General features: G+C 45.2%; 1 protein-coding gene across 2 annotated transcripts in view; it reads left to right on the top strand.

The window, feature by feature from the left end:
* Window positions 1-19898, top strand: part of RICTOR (RPTOR independent companion of MTOR complex 2) — a 1007050-nt gene that overhangs the window by 954218 nt on the left and 32934 nt on the right. For both annotated transcript variants that reach the window (XM_069221337.1, XM_069221336.1), the window contains one exon: window positions 17232-17370. In XM_069221337.1, the coding sequence (XP_069077438.1) occupies window positions 17232-17370 (139 nt within the window). The remainder of the gene's footprint in view (window positions 1-17231; window positions 17371-19898) is intronic.

Here is a 19898-nt window from a genome sequence, read left to right as displayed (position 1 = left end):
GCATGTTGGTGGGGTGTTAACCATTTCCGTAAGTTTGTGTGGGGTTTGAAATTTGAAATTCATACTGATCACCGTCCGTTGGTGGAAGTATTTTCGACCAAGGGTGCGGGTAGGGCCACGCCTAGAATATCTCGTTGGGTGGCCAGAATGTTGGAGTACAACTATGATTTGGTGTAATTTCCCGGAAAAAAAAATTTGTTGGCTGATTGTCTGTCAAGGCTTCCAGTAAAGTCGGTGTGGGGTGATGAATTTGAACCTGATGAACTCATAGCCTCTGTGGAAGTGGATGTAGGGTGTGTGACAGAAGGCAGGATCTCACATGAAGAGTGGATTACTGAAGTTCAAAATGATGGCGTGTTACAAGAGGTGATGGGTTATTGTCGTCAAGGATGGCCAAATAGAGGGAGTGCTTCTTGTGAGGCTGAGTACTTTCGACAACTGGGCGTAGAGTTGTGCATGGAGAACGGTGTTGTGTGCAGGGGTGAGCAGTTGGTGGTTCCAACTGTTTTGCGAGAACGGGTGCTAAAATTGGCTCTCGAGGGTCATCTTGGGATGATCGCTACTAAGAGGCGGGTCAGATCTGAGTATTGGTGGCCTGGCATGGATAGGGAGGTGGAACATCATGTGAGAGAGTGCGTGTTGTGTGCGTGGAGCGACAAGTCTCAAAAGTTGGTTAAAAGTGATCTTGTTGTGTCTGATAAGTCGGACGGGCCGTGGAAGAAAATTGCCATTGACATTTTGGGTCCGTTTAATATTTTAGGAAGTGTGTCTAAATATGCTTTGGTGGTTGTGGACTATTTTTCCAGGTGGCCAGTTGTAAAATTTGTAGAAAATATAAATACAATGTGCGTTGTGGAGTTCTTGATGGATTTATTTGATTCAGAAGGAATTCCTGAGATAATAGTTTCTGACAATGGTGTACAATTCGTATCTAGTGTCATGAAAGATTTTTTATGTAGATTTGACATAGAGCACATCAGAGCATCTGTTTATTACCCACAGAGTAATGGGTTTGGTGGAGAGATGGAATAGGACGCTGAAAGAGGGGTTGCAATTAGCGATTTATAATGGTGTGAGTTGGCATAAGGCAGTGAAGGATCTGGTTTGGTCTTATCGTACTTCTCCCCATAGTTTTACGGGAAAGTCACCTTTTGAGGTCATGAGAGGTAGAAAACCGAGAGCTTTGTTGACAAAAGGTGTGGGAAGAAAGCAATGTGAGAGGAGTGAAATACCTGATGATTACAAAGTTGGAGATTGGGTGCGAGTGGTGAAGGGTGCATGGTCGGCTATAGGGGAACCTAAATTTTCAGAGCTTCTGGAGGTGAGAAAAGTGTACAGGTATACCCTGTTGCTGAGCGATGGAAATGTGTGGAACCGAGGAAAAATTATAAGGGTTCCTCCACAGTTAAATCAGGAAAAGTTGTGGGAGGTGGAAAACAGTTTGAAAAATGATGTTGGTAAGGGTTCGACGAGTACTAGTGAAACACACTTGAACAAGTGTGGACGTGTTGGTGTGATGGTGAGAGACAAGTCAATGTTGAGAAAGCCTAAGAGGTTTGTTGATTTTGTCACTGCTTAAAGTAAAGTTGTTGGTGTCCACATTATGTTGTGCTGAACAAGGATATGTTTTCCCTTCATGTCATTGTATCGATGCATTACACAAACTAATTACATAGTTATCTTATTAAGTTATGTTTATGTATTCTGATAAGGTGTTTAGTTTGTGTAGTAATCACACATATATTTGTGTATGTGATGTTGATGCATTCTATGTATTGTTTTCATTTTCATTGAAGGAAGGGGGATGTGTTGTATTTCTTCTGTTCCACGCGCTGCAAGCCGCGCACGGGGGCACACACAGCGCGTGGAACAGAACGGGAGGAGGAATATGACGGCGCTGAAGACGGCGGCCGTTGTGGGTCTCCCTCCCGGTTTTCAGCACAAATAAATCTTATCTTTGAACTCACAGTGAGCCTTCATCTGATCTTTTCACAGTAGCCAATGGCTACTGTCCTTGATGGTGGCTACACCCTCTTTGTGTCTCCTCCCTTTAAGCGGGGGTTTGGGGGAGAGCACATCCCTAAACCTATTGGGGGGAATCCTCCAAACTCAAGATGGAGGATTTCTCAAGGCAGGGGTCACCTCAGCTCAGGACACCTTAGGGGCTGTCCTGACTGGTGGATGACTCCTCCTTGTTTTTCTCATTATCTCCTCCAGCCTTGCCGCCAAAAGTGGGGGCATTGGCCGGCGGGGCAGGCATCTCCACCAGCTGGGATGCCCTGGGTGCAGGGCAGTCCTCTAAGGCTTCAGAAGTCGCTGGTCCCTGTTGGATGCGTCGCTGTTGCAGTTTTCTTCGAAGTTGGGAGACAGGCCGGAAGGGTTGGGGCCAAAGCAGTTGTCGTCTCCGTCTTCTCTGCAGGGCTTCAGGTCCGCAGTCCTTCTTCTTGTTAAGGTTGCAGGAATCTAGTTTCCTAGGTTCTGGGGTGCCCCTAAATACTGAATTTAGGGGTGTGTTTAGGTCTGGGAGGGCAGTGTGTTGTATTTCTTCTGTTCCACGCGCTGCAAGCCGCGCACGGGGCACACACAGCGCGTTGAACAGAACGGGAGGATGAATACGAAGGTGGTGAAGACGGCGGCCGTTGTGGGTCTCCCTCCCGGTTTTCAGCACGAATAAATCTTATCTTTGAACTCACGGTGAGCCTTCATCTGATCTCTTCACTGGCGACGAGGTATGCGGCTCTGCTGACCGGGAGGAGAGACGTGTTTTGTTTATTTAGTGTGACAACGGCTATGACATATTTCTTCAGCTGTCTGTTTCAGTTTTTTTTAAAGTAAACTTTTACTGAGCCTCTGAACAGCTGTTTGTTCAGGTTACAGGGAAATCAATTGCTTCCCAGTTGAGAGGCTGATACGATCGTCGTGTGGGAGTGTTGCCTGGCAACAGTTTCAAGTTTATTTGAAGACTTTGTCAACAACAAATGGTGGTGTACTGGTTGCCTAGCAACGGTATGAAGCTTACTTTGGAGTTTTCAAGCCTGTATTAGTTGCCTTGCAACCGTAAATACTTTAATTTTGGTGTTTTTTTTATTTTTTTTATTTCGTGACAATTAATAGAAAATTATATAAACTTTTATAATAACAATGGAAGGTTTTACAGCGCCAATTTTTTTTTTTTTTTAATACTCCTGGAGAACCTGTCATATCCTGGGAGGACTGGAAAGAGGGTTTCATAGCGTATGTCTTGGCTGTTGGTGGTGATATATTCACGGCATCCAGAAAACTGGCTATGTTGAAACACTGTTTGGGGGCAGAAGGAAGGCGCATTTTGAAACATTTACCATATCCTGATGAGGGTGAAGACCAGAATGAGGATGAGTACGAGATTGCCATGGAACAGTTAAACTCCAATTTTTGAAAGAAAAAAAAATGTTGTCGTGGAGCGTTTTAAATTTTTAAAGAGTAGCCAATTGCCTGGAGAATCAGTTGAAAGCTATGTGGCAAGTTTGAGGATTTTGGCCGCAACTTGCAACTATGGTCATTTCCAGGATGAAATGCTGAGAGACCAACTGGTTTTGAAAGTTGATGATAAAAAAACTCAAGAAAAATTGTTAAATACAGAAGATTTGACATTACAAAAAGCCATTGACTTCATCAAGAGAATTGAGATAACGAGTGATGGTTTAAAGGAATTATCTTCTGCGTCGGGAGCTGTGAATGCGGTTGTTGGAAGAGACTATAAGTTCAAAAAGGAGGATTTGTTAGCAACTTCAGCGAAGATGGAGGGAAGAAAAGATACTAATTGCTATAGATGTGGCCTCAAGGGGCACATCGCGTCTGATGTGTGCTGTCCTGCTGCTGGCCAAGTGTGCAGGAAGTGCAAGTCCAAAGGACATTTCGCGAGAGTGTGCAAAGGGAAACAAATGAGCGTAGTGAGCACAAGGAGGGGTAGAGGTGCAATCAATTCTGTGGGTAGTGATAGTGAAGATATTGACTCTCAACAGTTTATTTTGCAGGTGGTGGATGTTGGGAGTGTGAGTTCAAATGGTCCGCACTGTGTGATTAACATCGATGGAGTAGATGTACTCGAGATGGCTGACTCAGGGGCGAGATATACTTTGATCGGAAAAGAAAATATGTCTAGTTTTCCTGCGCATGATATTAGCCCCCAGATGTGCGTTTACTAGCGTATGGTAACAAACCTATTGAGCTTGTGGGGTATATGGATGCTTCTTTAGAGTTTCAAGGGACAGTAGTCAAGTCAAAGGTATATTTTGTGGAGGAAGGTACCAATTTGTTAGGTTGGCCGCAGCAAAAGGACCTTGGCATTATTCTTGATCCTAATCACCCCGATCAAGTGTTGGGGTCGAAGTCCAGCGTACATGTGGTGCAAAGGGCCAATTTTGTAGAAGAGTTTCCCCAAGTGTTTAACAATAAGTTAGGAAAATTAAAGGGGTTTGTGCATAGAATTATTTTGAAGCGTGATGCTGTACCAAAGGCGCATAAACCTCGTCCTGTGCCTATTGTGATGAGGGAACAATTACGACGTGAATTATGTAAGTTGTTAGAGCAAGAGATGATAGAAGAGATCGAGGCGTCGGAGTGGTTGGCGTCAGTGGTGATTGCTAAAAAGGCTAATGGAGACATGCATTTGTGTGTGGATTTGCGGGACCTTAATGCTGCTATATGGGTGGATAGACATCCTCTGCCCAATATTGGTGAAATGTTATCCACAGTGAATGGGGCAAGTGTATTTTCTACCTTAGATTTGTCATCAGCATATCACCAAATTGAGTTACACCCAGAGTCACGTGCATTAACCTCTTTTATCACTCCAGAGGGGGCGTATAGATTTAAGCGCGTGCCTTTTGGTTTAGCGTCAGCATCGTCAGTATTTCAACGGGCAATGCATCATTTGCTTGAAGATGTATCTGGCGTTACTTATTTTCAAGATGATATCTTGGTGTTTGTTGGAGACCAGAATGAACATGATTGTGCAATGAGAAAGGTGTTGAGTGTTTTAAGGGACAGCGGGCTGACGATCAAATTGGAGAAGTGCAAGCTGAGTGTGTCTGAAGTGGAATACTTGGGTCACTCAATTAACAAAGATGGTATTTTGCCTAAACTGAATTTAGTGGAGACAATTGGAGGCGTGCCTTCTCCCGCTTGTAAGGATCAATTGAGATAGTTTTTATGTCTTGCGGAGTACTATTTTAAATTTATTTACAAGTTTGCCGACAAAACAGTGAATATGAGGAGGTTGTTGTGCGTGAAAGAACAATTTGTGTGGCGTGAGAATTGAGAGAGAGAGTTTTGTTTGTTGAAGAAACAAATTGCTTCGGCTCCAGCTCTTAAGCCGTTTGACACTAGGGATGAGATCATAATTAATACTGATGCCAGTTCCGTGGGACTGGGAGCAGTGTTAATGCAAAAAAAGTGCTGGAAAGGAAGTGACAATAGCGTATGCTTCTAGACCATTGAGTTCATCGGAAATTAATTATTCCACCATCGAAAAGGAAGCATTGGCATGTTGGTGGGGTGTTAACCATTTGCGTAAGTTTGTGTGGGGTTTGAAATTTGAAATTCATACTGATCACAGTCCGTTGGTGGAAGTATTTTCGACCAAGGGTGCGGGTAGGACCACGCCTAGAATATCTCGTTGGGTGGCCAGAATGTTGGAGTACAACTATGATTTGGTGTAATTTCCCGGAAAAAAAAATGTGTTGGCTGATTGTCTGTCAAGGCTTCCAGTAAAGTCGGTGCGGGGTGATGAATTGGAACCTGATGAACTCATAGCCTCTGTGGAAGTGGATGTAGGGTGTGTGACAGAAGGCAGGATCTCACATGAAGAGTGGATTACTGAAGTTCAAAATGATGGCGTGTTACAAGAGGTGATGGGTTATTGTCGTCAAGGATGGCCAAATAGAGGGAGTGCTTCTTGTGAGGCTGAGTACTTTCGACAACTGGGCGTAGAGTTGTGCATGGAGAACGGTGTTGTGTGCAGGGGTGAGCAGTTGGTGGTTCAAACTGTTTTGCGAGAACGGGTGCTAAAGTTGGCTCTCGAGGGTCATCTTGGGATGATCGCTACTAAGAGGCGGGTCAGATCTGAGTATTGGTGGCCTGGCCTGGATAGGGAGGTGGAACATCATGTGAGAGAGTGCGTGTTGTGTGCGTGGTGCGACAAGTCTCAAAAGTTGGTTAAAAGTGATCTTGTTGTGTCTGATAAGTCGGACGGGCCATGGAAGAAAATTGCCATTGACATTTTGGGTCCGTTTAATATTTTAGGAAGTGTGTCTAAATATGCTTTGGTGGTTGTGGACTATTTTTCCAGGTGGCCAGTTGTAAAATTTGTAGAAAATATAAATACAATGTGCGTTGTGGAGTTCTTGATGGATTTATTTGATTCAGAAGGAATTCCTGAGATAATAGTTTCTGACAATGGTGTACAATTCGTATCTAGTGTCATGAAAGATTTTTTATGTAGATTTGACATAGAGCACATCAGAGCATCTGTTTATTACCCACAGAGTAATGGGTTTGGTGGAGAGATGGAATAGGACGCTGAAAGAGGGGTTGCAATTAGCGATTTATAATGGTGTGAGTTGGCATAAGGCAGTGAAGGATCTGGTTTGGTCTTATCGTACTTCTCCCCATAGTTTTACGGGAAAGTCACCTTTTGAGGTCATGAGAGGTAGAAAACCGAGAGCTTTGTTGACAAAAGGTGTGGGAAGAAAGCAATGTGAGAGGAGTGAAATACCTGATGATTACAAAGTTGGAGATTGGGTGCGAGTGGTGAAGGGTGCATGGTCGGCTATAGGGGAACCTAAATTTTCAGAGCCTCTGGAGGTGAGAAAAGTGTACAGGTATATCCTGTTGCTGAGCGATGGAAATGTGTGGAACCGAGGAAAAATTATAAGGGTTCCTCCACAGTTAAATCAGGAAAAGTTGTGGGAGGTGGAAAACAGTTTGAAAAATGATGTTGGTAAGGGTTCGACGAGTACTAGTGAAACACACTTGAATAAGTGTGGACGTGTTGGTGTGATGGTGAGAGACAAGTCAATGTTGAGAAAGGCTAAGAGGTTTGTTGATTTTGTCACTGCTTAAAGTAAAGTTGTTGGTGTCCACATTATGTTGTGCTGCACAAGGATATGTTTTCTGTTCATGTCATTGTATCGATGCATTACACAAACTAATTACATAGTTATCTTATTAAGTTATGTTTATGTATTCTATGATAAGGTGTTTAGTTTGTGTAGTAATCACACATATATTTGTGTATGTGATGTTGATGCATTCTATGTATTGTTTTTCGTTTTCATTGAAGGAAGGGGGATGTGTTGTATTTCTTCTGTTCCACGCGCTGCAAGCCGCGCACGGGGGCACACAGCGCGTGGAACAGAACGGGAGGAGGAATACGACGGCACTGAAGACGGCGGCCGTTGTGGGTCTCCCTCCCGGTTTTCAGCACGAATAAATCTTATCTTTGAACTCACAGTGAGCCTTCATCTGATCTTTTCACAGTAGCCAATGGCTACTGTCCTTGATGGTGGCTACACCCTCTTTGTGTCTCCTCCCTTTAAGGGGGTGTTGGGGGGGGGAGCACATCCCTAATCCTATTGGGGGGAATCCTCCAAACTCCAGATGGAGGATTTCTCAAGGCAGGGGTCACCTCAGCTCAGGACACCTTAGGGGCTGTCCTGACTGGTGGGTGACTCCTCCTTGTTTTTCTCATTATCTCCTCCAGCCTTGCCGCCAAAAGTGGGGGCATTGGCCGGCGGGGCAGGCATCTCCACCAGCTGGGATGCCCTGGGGTGCTGTAACAAAAGGGGTGAGCCTTTGAGGCTCACCGCTAGGTGTTACAGTTCCTGCAGGGGGAGGTGAGAAGCACCTCCACTCAGTACAAGCTTTGTTCCTGGCCACAGAGTGACAAAGGCACTCTCCCCATGTGGCCAGCAACATGTCTGGTGTGTGGCAGGCTGGCAGAAACTGGTCAGCCTACACTGGAAGTCGGGTATGTTTTCAGGGGGCATCTCTAAGATGCCCTCTGGGTGTATTTTACAATACATTGTACACTGGCATCAGTGTGCATGTATTGTGCTGAGAAGTTTGATACCAATCTTCCCAGTTTTCAGTGTAGCCATTATGGTACTGTGGAGTTCTTGTTTGACAAACTCCCAGACCATATACTCTTATGGCTACCCTGCACTTACAATATCTAAGGTTTTGCTTAGACACTGTAGGGGCATAGTGCTCATGCACATATGCCCTCACCTGTGGTATATTGCACCCTGCCTTAGGGCTGTAAGGCCTGCTACAGGGGTGACTTACCTATGCCACAGGCAGTATGAGGTTGGCATGGCACTCTGAGGGGAGTGCCATGTCAACTATGTCATTTTCTCCCCACCAGCACACACAAGCTCTGAAGCAGTGTGCATGTCCTGAGTGAGGGGTCCCTAGGGTGGCATAAGACATGCTGCAGCCCTTAGAGACCTTCCCTGGCATCCGGGCCCTTGGTACCAGGGGTACCAGTTACAAGGGACTTACCTAAGTGCCAGGGTTGTGCCAATTGTGGAGACAAAGGTACAGTTTAGGGAAGAAACACTGGTGCTGGGGCCTGGTTAGCAGGGTCTCAGCACACTTTTAATTCATAACTTAGCATCAGCAAATGCAAAAAGTTAGGGGGTAACCATGCCAAGGAGGCATTTCCTTACAATCATTAAACAAGTTCCTGAAGAAGCAGTCATTCAGGATGGTAACGCTGCAGGACATCTTGCACCTCTTGAATCCCGGAGATCACATGACCTCCAGGATGCGTATTTTCACATCCCAATACATCGAAACCATTGCAAATTCCTCAGGTTCAGGGTAGCTGGTATGCATCTGCAGTTTCATGTCCTTCCCTTCTGTTTGAAATCGCCCCCCAGAATTTTTACAAAGATATTAGCTCTAGTAGCAGCACACCTACGCCAGTTGGGCATGCAGGTTTTCCCCTATCTCGATGACTGGCTCATCAAGGCATCCTCAAGAGCTCAGGTGGTACACCACACAACTGCCTGCCTCCAGTTGTTCGAGGATCTCGGGCTTACCATCAATTATCAAAATTCACACATGTGCCCCACGCAGAAACTGAATTTCTTGGGAGCAATACTGGATACTGTCCAAAGCAAGGCATACCCGTCTCAGGAGAGAAAACAAAAGCTGACCAGCTTGGCCCACAAGCTCTCGACAAAAATGTTTATTTTAGTTCGAATTTACAAGTCATTAATGGGAATGATCTTGTCATGCATTCCGCTGATCCCAAATGACAGACTACGTATGCAACCGCTACAGGAGCAATTGGATGCTCATTAGCTTCAGGTGCAGGGTTCATTCGAGGACCAAGTTCTCATCACACCTTCAATGCGGGCCGCCATGTCTTTGTGGGCGACACCGGCCAACTTGTCCAGCCGCCCACATTTCACCCTCAAGTACCTTGCTACATAGTGACAACGGATGCGTCCCTCAATGGTGGGGGAGCCCACCTTCAAGATTTGCGAATAAGCGGGTCCTGGACTCGAAAGGACGAGCAGCTCCAAATTAAACAGCTAGAGCTCAAGGCAATAAATTTGCTCTTAAAAACTTTTTTGCCAAGATTTAAAAACTCAGATGTTTTGATCAGGACAGACAATACCACAAGCATGTTTTATCTAAACAAGCAGGGTGGCACAAGGTCTCTACAGCTCTCACAACAAGCTCAGAACATCTGGAAATGGGCCATTGCACACACATTTCTCTGAGGGCGGAGCACGTGCCAGGACAGACCAACATCCTAGCAGTCACTCTGAGAGCAGGACGATTATCCTTTATCACGAGTGGGAACTAGACCAGGAGGTTCCCGACCAACTCTTCCGAATATGGGGCAGACCAAATCTCGATCTCTTTGCCACATACGAGCACAAGAAATGCCCCTATTATGCTAGCTGGCTTCCCCCAAAAAGGGTCGTGGGGGAATGCGTTTTTGATGAGATGGTCAGAGGTCTGTGCCTACGCTTTTCCTCCGATCCCACTGATACCAAGGGTCATCAGCAAGATAAAGACAGAAGGATGTCGCCTTCTGCTAATAGCACCCAGGTGGCCCAGACAGGTGTGGTTCAATGAACTCATCATGTTCTCGGAACAGCCACATGTGCTACTCAGACGGACGCCAACCCTTTTGACCATGCACCAGGGCCAGGTCAGGCATCCGGATCCATCATCTCTGCACTTGTCGTCCTGGCTCCTGAATTCAATGAATACGCCACTTTAGACATCTCATCAGAATGTTGGGCAATCCTAGCCAAGGCCAGGGCGGACACCACCGATCAGACTTAGAGACTGAAATGGAAGCGTTTTTGTGTGTGGTGTGCTGCGGAAGGAATCCATCCTATCTCTTTGCTTCCGGAGCAAGTACTTCCGTATTTGTTACATTTGGCAAAATCTGGACTCTTGTTCTCCTCCATCCGAGTGCATGTGGCAGCAATTTCAAGGTACCGCCGATCTCAAAACACTGCCTCGTTATATTCTACCAGGATTGTGAAACAATTTCTTAGGGGTCTTTTTCGAGCTTTTCCACTGGTGCGTAAACCTCCACCTTTATAGTCCCTAAACGTAGTATTGGGACAACTTATCAAACCCCCTTTTGAGCCAATCCACAGGGTGGAACTGAAATTCATCTCATGGAAAACGGCGTTGTTGCTGGCTCTTACTTCAGCCAAAAGAGTAATTGACATACATGCCTTCACCATCAAAGAAACTATTCTTCAATTCACCACTACTGGCGTAATTCTTAGGATGAATCCTAAATATATTCCAAAGGTACCCTCAAGTTTCCATTTGAATGAACCAGTCATTTTGAAAACCTTTTTTCCTAACCCACAGACCGTAGCAGAAAAAACGTTGCCCTCGTTGGATATTAGGAGGTGTTGCCTTCAAAGAACGCGGAACATCCGCAAGTCAGACCAGTTATTTGTGGCCTTTGTGGATGCGAGGAAGGGCTCCCCAGTGTCTGAACAGACTATTGCAAGGTGGAACAGCTTAGCAATCCGATTGTGTCATGCTCAAGCCGGTACATCGCTCCACAGTAAGGTTAGAGCCCACTCTACAAGGGTGTTAGCCACGTCGGCAGCACTCTTCGCGGGAGGACCCTTGCAGCACATTTATGGCGGCCACATGGTCCAGTCAACATACTTTCACAAGACACTACTGTCTCGAAGAGGCAAATAACATGGACACAGCGGTGGGGCTGTCGTGGTTTGGACTCTTGCTCTGAGCAAGCCTGCTGGTTTAAGGATGACAGTACTTTTGTTTGTAGGCGACTACGCCTTTCCTACAACAAGTCGCAACTGTTGTCCCAACCTTACCGGCTCACTAGCAGCACCTCACCCGAAACACAATAGTAAAAGCTGATTTAGGGCAGCCGTTACGCATGGACTCGAGAATAAGACATCTCAGGGAGTGTCGTGGTTAAACAGAGATTACCCCTTTCTCACAGATATATCATGTCTCATAGAAACACAGGTAATGACAAAGATGCAGTAGAGTTTCAATTGTTTTTATTTAACATAACTGCAATTTGTGATAAGTTGCATGGGCTGCAATGATTAGGATAATGAATAATGCAAGAAACAGAATTGTGAAGACGAGAGTCATTATTACAAAGACCCCCACCATCTTGCAATACATAGAAAAGACATACGAGATGTAATATGCCCTAATACCCTAATGTGAAAGGCCTAACCTCCTACCTAAAGGAGAGCTGGGTTTGTTAACCCTAATCTGCCAAGGCCATGTCCAGAAGAGGAGCCCCCAACCCTCGTTACCGTGGAATGAGGTCTCTATCTCAGACTCCGCAGGGACACGAAGACTGGGTCAGCGTCAAGACGACTGCAGCATCGGTATCAGCGATGGTGGCGATGCCCTCTGGTCGGAATCCCTCTGATTATCTGTCTAAAGTGTGATGTATTTATACAGATCTACAAGGACCGCTGACGTAGGTGTGTTCCTAAACAATAGATAACAGAGATGCTTGGGACGGCAATTAATATAAACAATCCCTCGAAAGTATAGAGAAGGAAAATCCCTAAGTGTGAACACCTACTGTTTGTTTGTCTTTGGTGCTTGATCTTGACGCCTTGGTGCGGTGACACTGATAATGTTACCCATAACAAGTGGCCTAACTATAAACAAGGCAGCCATCTTAGAAGAAATAAATAATTAAATGGGCTAAGACAGAGCAAGCTAAGTAGGTTAAAATTCACTAGGTGACGGGGGCACGAGTCTGCAAGCCAGAGGCTAAGCTAACTCCTGTTATCCCATTAAACGAACTAGGATGCACTACAGGGCAAGCAGTGCTGAGGCATCTATTCCGTTAAAGTGAGCCTCTCTGGTCATCCCACCTTCCACGAAAAGGGTATGTGAACTACGTTTCCTTAATCTGGTCAAGGTTAATTGTTCTGCTTATAATGGTTATTGTGGTTATTATTGTTGTAATTAGCTTGATAGTTATCGTGATGTTTAGGATTATGATTATTGTGCTTATTGTTATCTTCCTGTGAAGATTGGCATGTTGCTATCAAATAGTGGCTAGGAGTAGGATTACTCCTATTATTATTGTTGTTGTTGTTATACAACTAGTACCTAGTTAGGCAATATTACTGCTCGCTACACTAATTCAGGCATGTGAATCTATGAAGGATCCAATCCTGGAGAAGAAAATTAGTTACTTACCTGTAACTGTGGTTCTCCAGTATTGGTATCTTTCATAGATTCTCATGAAACCCACCCTCCTCCCCTCTGAGGCTCCCCTTATAGATGAACTTTATGCTTCACACTTATACTAGAAAATCTGAGGGAAACAGCCTCTGTTGGGAGTATTCTAGAGGGTGTTGATGCCAGATTGGCTGTAGCTCAAGTTTGATTCCTTTTTATCAAAGAACATGGATAGGCTATAAAAGTGCCTATTTGGGCCATTAAACCCTAGTGTGTTACACTTACTGCTTGCTATATGTATTTGAAGTTACTGTGAGACTCCCACCTAGATGACGGGGATGATTCAAGCATGTGAATCTATGAAAGATACAAATACTGTAGAACCACAGTTACAGGTAAGTAACTAATTTTCTTATAGGACATTGTGGCAGATACCTTGCCCACAGCTCCAGATGATGTAAGGCAAACCAACCAACTCCTCTTTCAAGATTCAGAAGACTCAGTGAAGTACTCCATTCTATCTGGCCTGGTCACAGCTGACTTCCTGGGAAGAGCAGTCAGCACTAGCGTGATACCTAGGCCCCACGTTTGGATTTGTTCCACTGAATTCTCCAGTGATATCCAGCAGTCAGTGATGGATATGCCCTTCAGAGAACAGACGTGTTTGGACTTAGAATGTTTTAAAGACATTAAGATAAGGGCACACTCTCTTCAGCTTGCTCCAGTAGTGAACCAGTTCCCCAAACCATTTGGCCTTTTTCGAGGCTTTGGAAGGAGATGGCAATAAAGTCAACACTTAACCTGCCTCAACAGCAACAGGCCTCAGTCATTTCAAGCTAGAGGCTGGCGATCTGGCTGTCAGAGTCCAAGCCCCCAGGTTCAACGATCTACCCAGAGAGCAGATCCCCCCTCCAGCAGCTGGCGCAAAATTACTTTGTCATTCTTGCAGCACACGATCGACCGGTAGGAGGTCACATCACCTTACACCTTGCCAGATGGAGAGGCAAAGCATCCGACCAATGGGTGTTCCGGAATGTGGAACACAGTTACTCCCTACCCTTTCTGCCACATCCTTCAGATATGCCTCCCGCACCACAATACCACCTGGAGGACCACTTGTCCATACTCTGAGGGGATGTTCAGGTTCTCTTAGCCAAGGAAGCTATAGATAATGTGCCGGCATTGGAGATCAGGACTGGCTGTTATTAAAGTTAGTTCCTGATGTCAATAAAAGACCGAGGACTTTGCCTCATCCTAGATCTTTGCCCTGTAAACGTCTTCCTCTGGATGGGCAAGTTCTAAATGCTCGTACTGGCTCAATGTTTCTCTGCCCTGGATCCAGAAGACTGGATGGTATCCTCGGATTCGCAGGATGCCTTTTTCCACATCTCCCTTCTGCAGTCCCAAAGTTGTTAGCTGCAGTTTCAGGTAAACAAGGAGCACTTTAACTTATTGATACATTTTGGCCTTAGAAGTGCACCACATGTGTTCACATAGGTGATGGTGGTGTTCACAGGCAATCTGAGGATGAATGGAATACCAGTCTTCCCATACCTCGGCATCTGGTTCCTGAATGCGAGCTCACCTCAAACAGTTGTAAACCACCTCCAGAGGATTTCCCACCTGTTGATATAGTTGGGCTTTTTCATCAATGTGCCAAAGTCACACCTGGCTCCTTCACAAGGGCTCCCTTTCTTCGTACCCATCCTCGATACAGTGTTTTTCAGAGCCTTACCTTGGCCTCAACGAGTCTGGGATATTTGAGCTATGATCCCAAAGTTTCACCCTTTGACCTCAGTCTCAGTGAGTGCAGCTTGGAGGCCTTATGTCTTCCTGCATCCTGCTTGTAGACCATTCGAGATGGCACAGCGGGCTCTCCTGTGAGATTTGAAGTCAGAGTGGGCTAAGCACCAAGAGAATGTTTCAGATTATATCCAGGTGTCAGAAGAGACTGAAATAGGCCTGCAGTGGGATTTGCTTGACCATGATTGGACTGGCAGCAGATCACTTTCCCTCCTCCACCCAGAAATAACTGGTGGATGCATTGTTTCTGGGTTGAGGAAGTCATTTGAGAGAGGTGGAAATCTGAGGTCACTGGTGAAAACCAGTTTCCTTATCAACTTGTTGGAGGTGCAGGTGATTTGTATGGCACTGATTCATTCCCTCTGACCCTTCTGTGGGAACAAGCCCATGTTCTCAAAGACATCATGACTGCCATGTGGTACTGCAACAAACGGGGTGGCATGGGGTCATGAGTACTGTGCCAGAAGGCTCTACATCTATGGAAGGGGCTGAACACTGAGGGCATCTCTGAGCGCCCAGCAGCTGGCAGGATCTTTAAATGCCAGGGTGGACAAACTCAGACAACATTGCCCAGTGGATCACAAACACAATTACACTTGAAGTCACAGGGTGCCTTCCAAAAATGGGGAGAACATTGGCTTAATTTATTTGCCACTGCAGAGAATATGCAGTGTCCAGGCTTTTTTTGCATTGGAGTTCCCAATGCGGACTCTCCCTCTGAGACTCTTTCCCTTTGGACTTGGGTAAGGAGTCCTGTATGCCTTTCTGGCCAACCTCTCTTGGCCAGAGTATTGAAAAAAATGAAGCAAGACCGGGCCAAAGTCATGCTAGTGGCTCTGAACTCGGCAAGTAAAATGTGCATGACCATCTGTACTGTACTCCAATCCAGGTGCCCCTACGGAAGGGCTTCCTGTTAAAACAGCAGGACCAGGTCTTGCACCAGAGTCTGCACAACCCACACCTCCATGTGTTGAGAATGAACAGCAACATTTGATGACTTTCGATCTTCCTCCTGAAGTAGTTACTGTCCTCCTGGCAGCTAGGTGTCCTTTCACCAAAGCTTTAAATTCAGGACGCTTGGAGAACTTTATCTTGTGTTCCTCCTGTGACATTCAACCTTTACAGGCAAAGTTGTCTGATGTTTTTATTGTTTTGTGTCTTTTTCTAAATCAGCAAGGCCGTGCTGTGGCAACAGTTTAGGGTTATTTTTCGGCTCTTTCAACCTTCTTTTTAAAATCACTAGTTGTGATGTGATTCTTGAAGGGGCTTTTTGGCATTTCTAATAGAGACTTCTAACTGTAGATTCCTCACCTTAAAATATTCCTCAGCAATTAGAATGGAGTCTCTTCCAGAAAAAGCGTTACTGCAGGTAAGGAATTTGTTCATTCCTGTCTACTCCTTTTGTGATGTTCAAGTGGGACATATTTTGTTTCTCACCTCCTTGTTGGGCTCTCATTTTGAACTGAATGCACGGCTGTCCTGTATGGCTTTTGACCATAAAGACAGTGCTCTGCATCACTATCACCTCTGCACAGTGAGTGAGTGAACTTCAGGCCTAGTCTGTCCAACAACCTTACACATCTTTCTTTCCAGTTAAACTGTTTTTGCAGAAAAGGCAACTTTCTTTCCAAAGATAGCCACCCCCTTCCACTTACGGCAAATAATCACTTTGCTATCTTTCTACGCCCAACTTTGTTCTTTCAAAGAAGAGAGGCAGTCCTGCTTTCTTGTTCATAATAGTGCCCGCATTTTTTACATCTGTCGGACAAGAGACCACCAATAAGATGCTCAACTTTTTGTGGTCTTCCCTGGAGCCACAAAACAGAAAGTAGTACAAAAGAGAACCATCTCCCAATGGATTGTATTAATATTAAAGATATGCTGTGTGTTAGCCTAGAAACAGCCCTAAGCAGGCTTAGCTGCTAATTCCACCAGAGTAAAAGCTACTACTGCTGTGCTAGTGCACAGTGTTCCAGTCCAGGACATCTGCCAAGCTGCTATATGGGCAAACACATGTTCACGAAGCACTGTTGACTGGACACCCAGGTGTGTCGGGATGGACATTTCGCCCTGGTCTGGAGGATTTCCTGCCCTGATTCAATCCACAGACTCACCATCAGGGTAGGTACTGCTTTGGTATCTATCCACAAGATGAAGAATCTGCATTTAGAATTCTCTAACAGAAGAGCAAGTTGCGTACCTTTGGTAACGCCTTTTCTGGGAAAGATTCTATCCAACCACAGATTCGTCACCGAACCATTCTCCTCCCCCTTCTGTGGAATGGACTCATACAGCTCATTAATAAGATCCCAGAATTAGATATCTGCACACTGGCATATTCTGATTTATATAGGCTGTGTGTCAAATGGTGCTTACTAAGATCAAAGAGAATCTGAAGTTAGCATGCGGAGGTGGCACATATATTGTGACCCTAACATCTGGCGCGGAACGGACCCAAAGCAAAACTACACAACACCACCTATCAGTGCCCGAAGGAGTTGCTATGAAAATGTTCTGGATCCAGTCTGCTGCCTGGGGAAATTTACTAGTTGAAGAATCTGCAGTTAGGTAGAGTTTCTACCGGAAAAGGTGCTGCCAAAGGTAAGTAACTTGTTCTTCTGAAAGAGATTTCAGCAGTTATATAGAAGTTTGTGAATTGTTTTGTGAATACGATTTTAATAATACCTCATTGTTTTTATTTTTAGAATCAAGGAGAAATTCCCCCAGGCATTTGATGATATCTGTCTGTACTCTGAAGTTTCATTCTTGCTTGCACATTGCACATTTCGGCTTCCATCTCGGAGGTTTATTCAGGAGCTATTCCAAGATGTTCAGTTTCTACATGTAAGTGTTTTACAAAACAAACTTAAAAATCTATTTAAATATACTGACTTTTGTTTCCATTTGCAGTAGAGTACATTAATGGAGACGTCTTGGGTTTATTTTTGGCGCGAGGCATATGGAAGAGAGGGTGTTGCAGCAGTGAGAGAGTGCATTGAAAGAGAGAGGTAGAAGGGTAAAGGAGAGAGACAAAGCAGGGCAGATGAAGAAGTGCTTGAGGGGATGGCGAGTTAAGAGAGCTTGCCTTTGCTCATAGAGCACCTTGGTCGAATTTGAAATTGATTCTCCCTCCTATTTGATCTATTTAACTGTCGCTGTTTAAAAAAAAAAATGGGATCCTCTACTACAGTGTTATTAATTGTGGCCCGTTATGAAAACCTGGTGGGGACTTAGTTCACAGTATCCATTACACAGGAGTAATATGCTACAAGAAACATAACATGCTAGAATGAGGTGACACTCTTCGGGGACCCAACATTGAATAAAACATGTGAAATATAAACAGTAATTACATCAGTCATATGGATTAGTTTGAGATAATTTACTTTCATTGTGCAGAAATTGATCAGTGTTTTTGCCACTAAAGTAAAGGGCATTAGTTTAGGCCCAGGTGGGATTCCGCCCACTTAAAGCCCTGGCTGCAGCCATCGCTATGCCAGATCCTGATGGCGTTGCATGGAGGGAAAACCTTCCTATTTCTGATCAGCGTCCCTGGCCCAGAAGCAGCAGGGGTGAGACCTTCTTTCCCAGTCTACCAGGCCCGGAACTCTTACTCCTTCATCAAAAATAAGTAGATTTTGTCATGTACTCATACATTTTATTTTATACTTGGTGAAAGAGAAATGTGTGTTTCTAAATCACTCAATGTAACATTTATCAAGAACTATACTAGATTTCTCACTTTTAGAATATCCCTAGATATGAGACTGAATCTGGAGAGACCTTCATCAATGCTCCAATCTGCCTGTGGGTGGTGCCATTTGGCTCACAGAAGGAACAGTGAGGGGCCACATATAAGCACCACCTCTGAACACCCAGTTCCTTTTTTTCCACGCCCTTCAATGTAGATCAGGAGCTTCACTTCCAACTTTGTCAGTTTTCTTACAATTTGTAAACTATCAAAAAGTGTGCTAGGAAGCAGTGTGTTCCCACAATAAACTACAGAATTCAAACCTTGGCAAGACTGCAGGAAGCAGATGTCAGTCATGGACCTATATGAGTTGCTTGGGCTCCAGTCATGCACCACATGTGCCCTTATGCACTCCAATGTGATTGGGGACCTGGAGACTAAATTCTGTATCGCAAAACTAAAGAAGAGGTCACAATCAAAGCATAGGTTCTGCTCCCGCTCCCAGTTGCGGTCCCGGTCTCAAGGCCCGTCCAGCTAAACACATCCCCTTCTGGTTTGAAGTCACCTAATATGTCCAAGTAGCAGTCAAAACAGAAGAACCAAGAAGTCCAAGCAGAATTCATCCCAAATCCCCTTTCAAAGGCTAGCAAGAGGGTTCAAGGACATTAACATACAGATTGCACCCTTCCAATGTCCCCTGCATCAGAGCTGCCCCCATAGTTGGTGTGAGTGCACCCAAAGTTTCTCGAACCATAGTGTATCCCGTTGGAGATAGCAGCGTATAACAAGGCTGTACTGCTGACCTTTGCTGAGCTTTCAGCTTCCTCTGGTGTACTTTCAGGCCCTCAGATGCCACAGAGTTCTCCAGTTAGATTTCTGACAGCAGGTCTCCACCCTGCCACGGTGGACCTTTTTCCCAGCACTGACTTCTACTCTGGCACTATGGTCCACACCAATTTCCTCCATGCTGGCTTCAACACCAACTCTGCTGAACCCTGTCAACAGTCCGATCCTCATCTCTGATCCCCAAACTTACTTTGTCCCAATCCAGACCTATGTCACGCTGTGTGTAGGAAATTACCCTCTTTTTGGCATGGATACCCCACTTTTTGCCTGCTTGTCAGTAAGCTTAGACAACTTTCACTGAGATCCTGCTAACCAGGACCCAAGTGATTCTGCTCTATGTAGGAAAGTACCCTCTTTTTGGCATAGTCACCCCCACTTTTTGCCTGTGTGTGTGTGTAGGAACATGCCTCTGATGCCATGGTTACTCCCTAATGTTTTTCCTTTTGTTGATACTAAATATGATTGAAAGTGTGCTGGGACCCTGCTAACCAGGCCCCAGCACCAGTGTTCTTTCCCTAAACTGTACCTTTGTCTCCGCAGTTGGCACAGCCCTAGCACACAGATAAGTCCTTTGTTAATCGTATCCCTGGTACCAAGGGCCCTGTAGCCAGGGAAGGTCTCTAAGGGCTGCAGCATGTATTATGCCACCCTGGGGACCCCTCACTCAGCACATGCACTCTGCCTTGCTCCTTGTGTGTTCTGGTGGGAAGAAAATTACTAAGTCCACATGGCACTCCCCTCAGAGTGCCATGCCCACAACCGACTGCCTGTGGCATAGGTAAGTCACCCCTCTAACAGGACTTAAAGCCCGAATGCAGGGTGCACTATACCACAG

This window comes from Pleurodeles waltl, chromosome 1_1 (genome assembly GCF_031143425.1).
Source record: "Pleurodeles waltl isolate 20211129_DDA chromosome 1_1, aPleWal1.hap1.20221129, whole genome shotgun sequence".
Lineage (NCBI taxonomy): Eukaryota > Metazoa > Chordata > Amphibia > Caudata > Salamandridae > Pleurodeles > Pleurodeles waltl.
The sequence above is the reverse complement of the archived record's forward strand: the minus strand, read 5'-3'. Positions and strand labels throughout refer to the sequence as shown.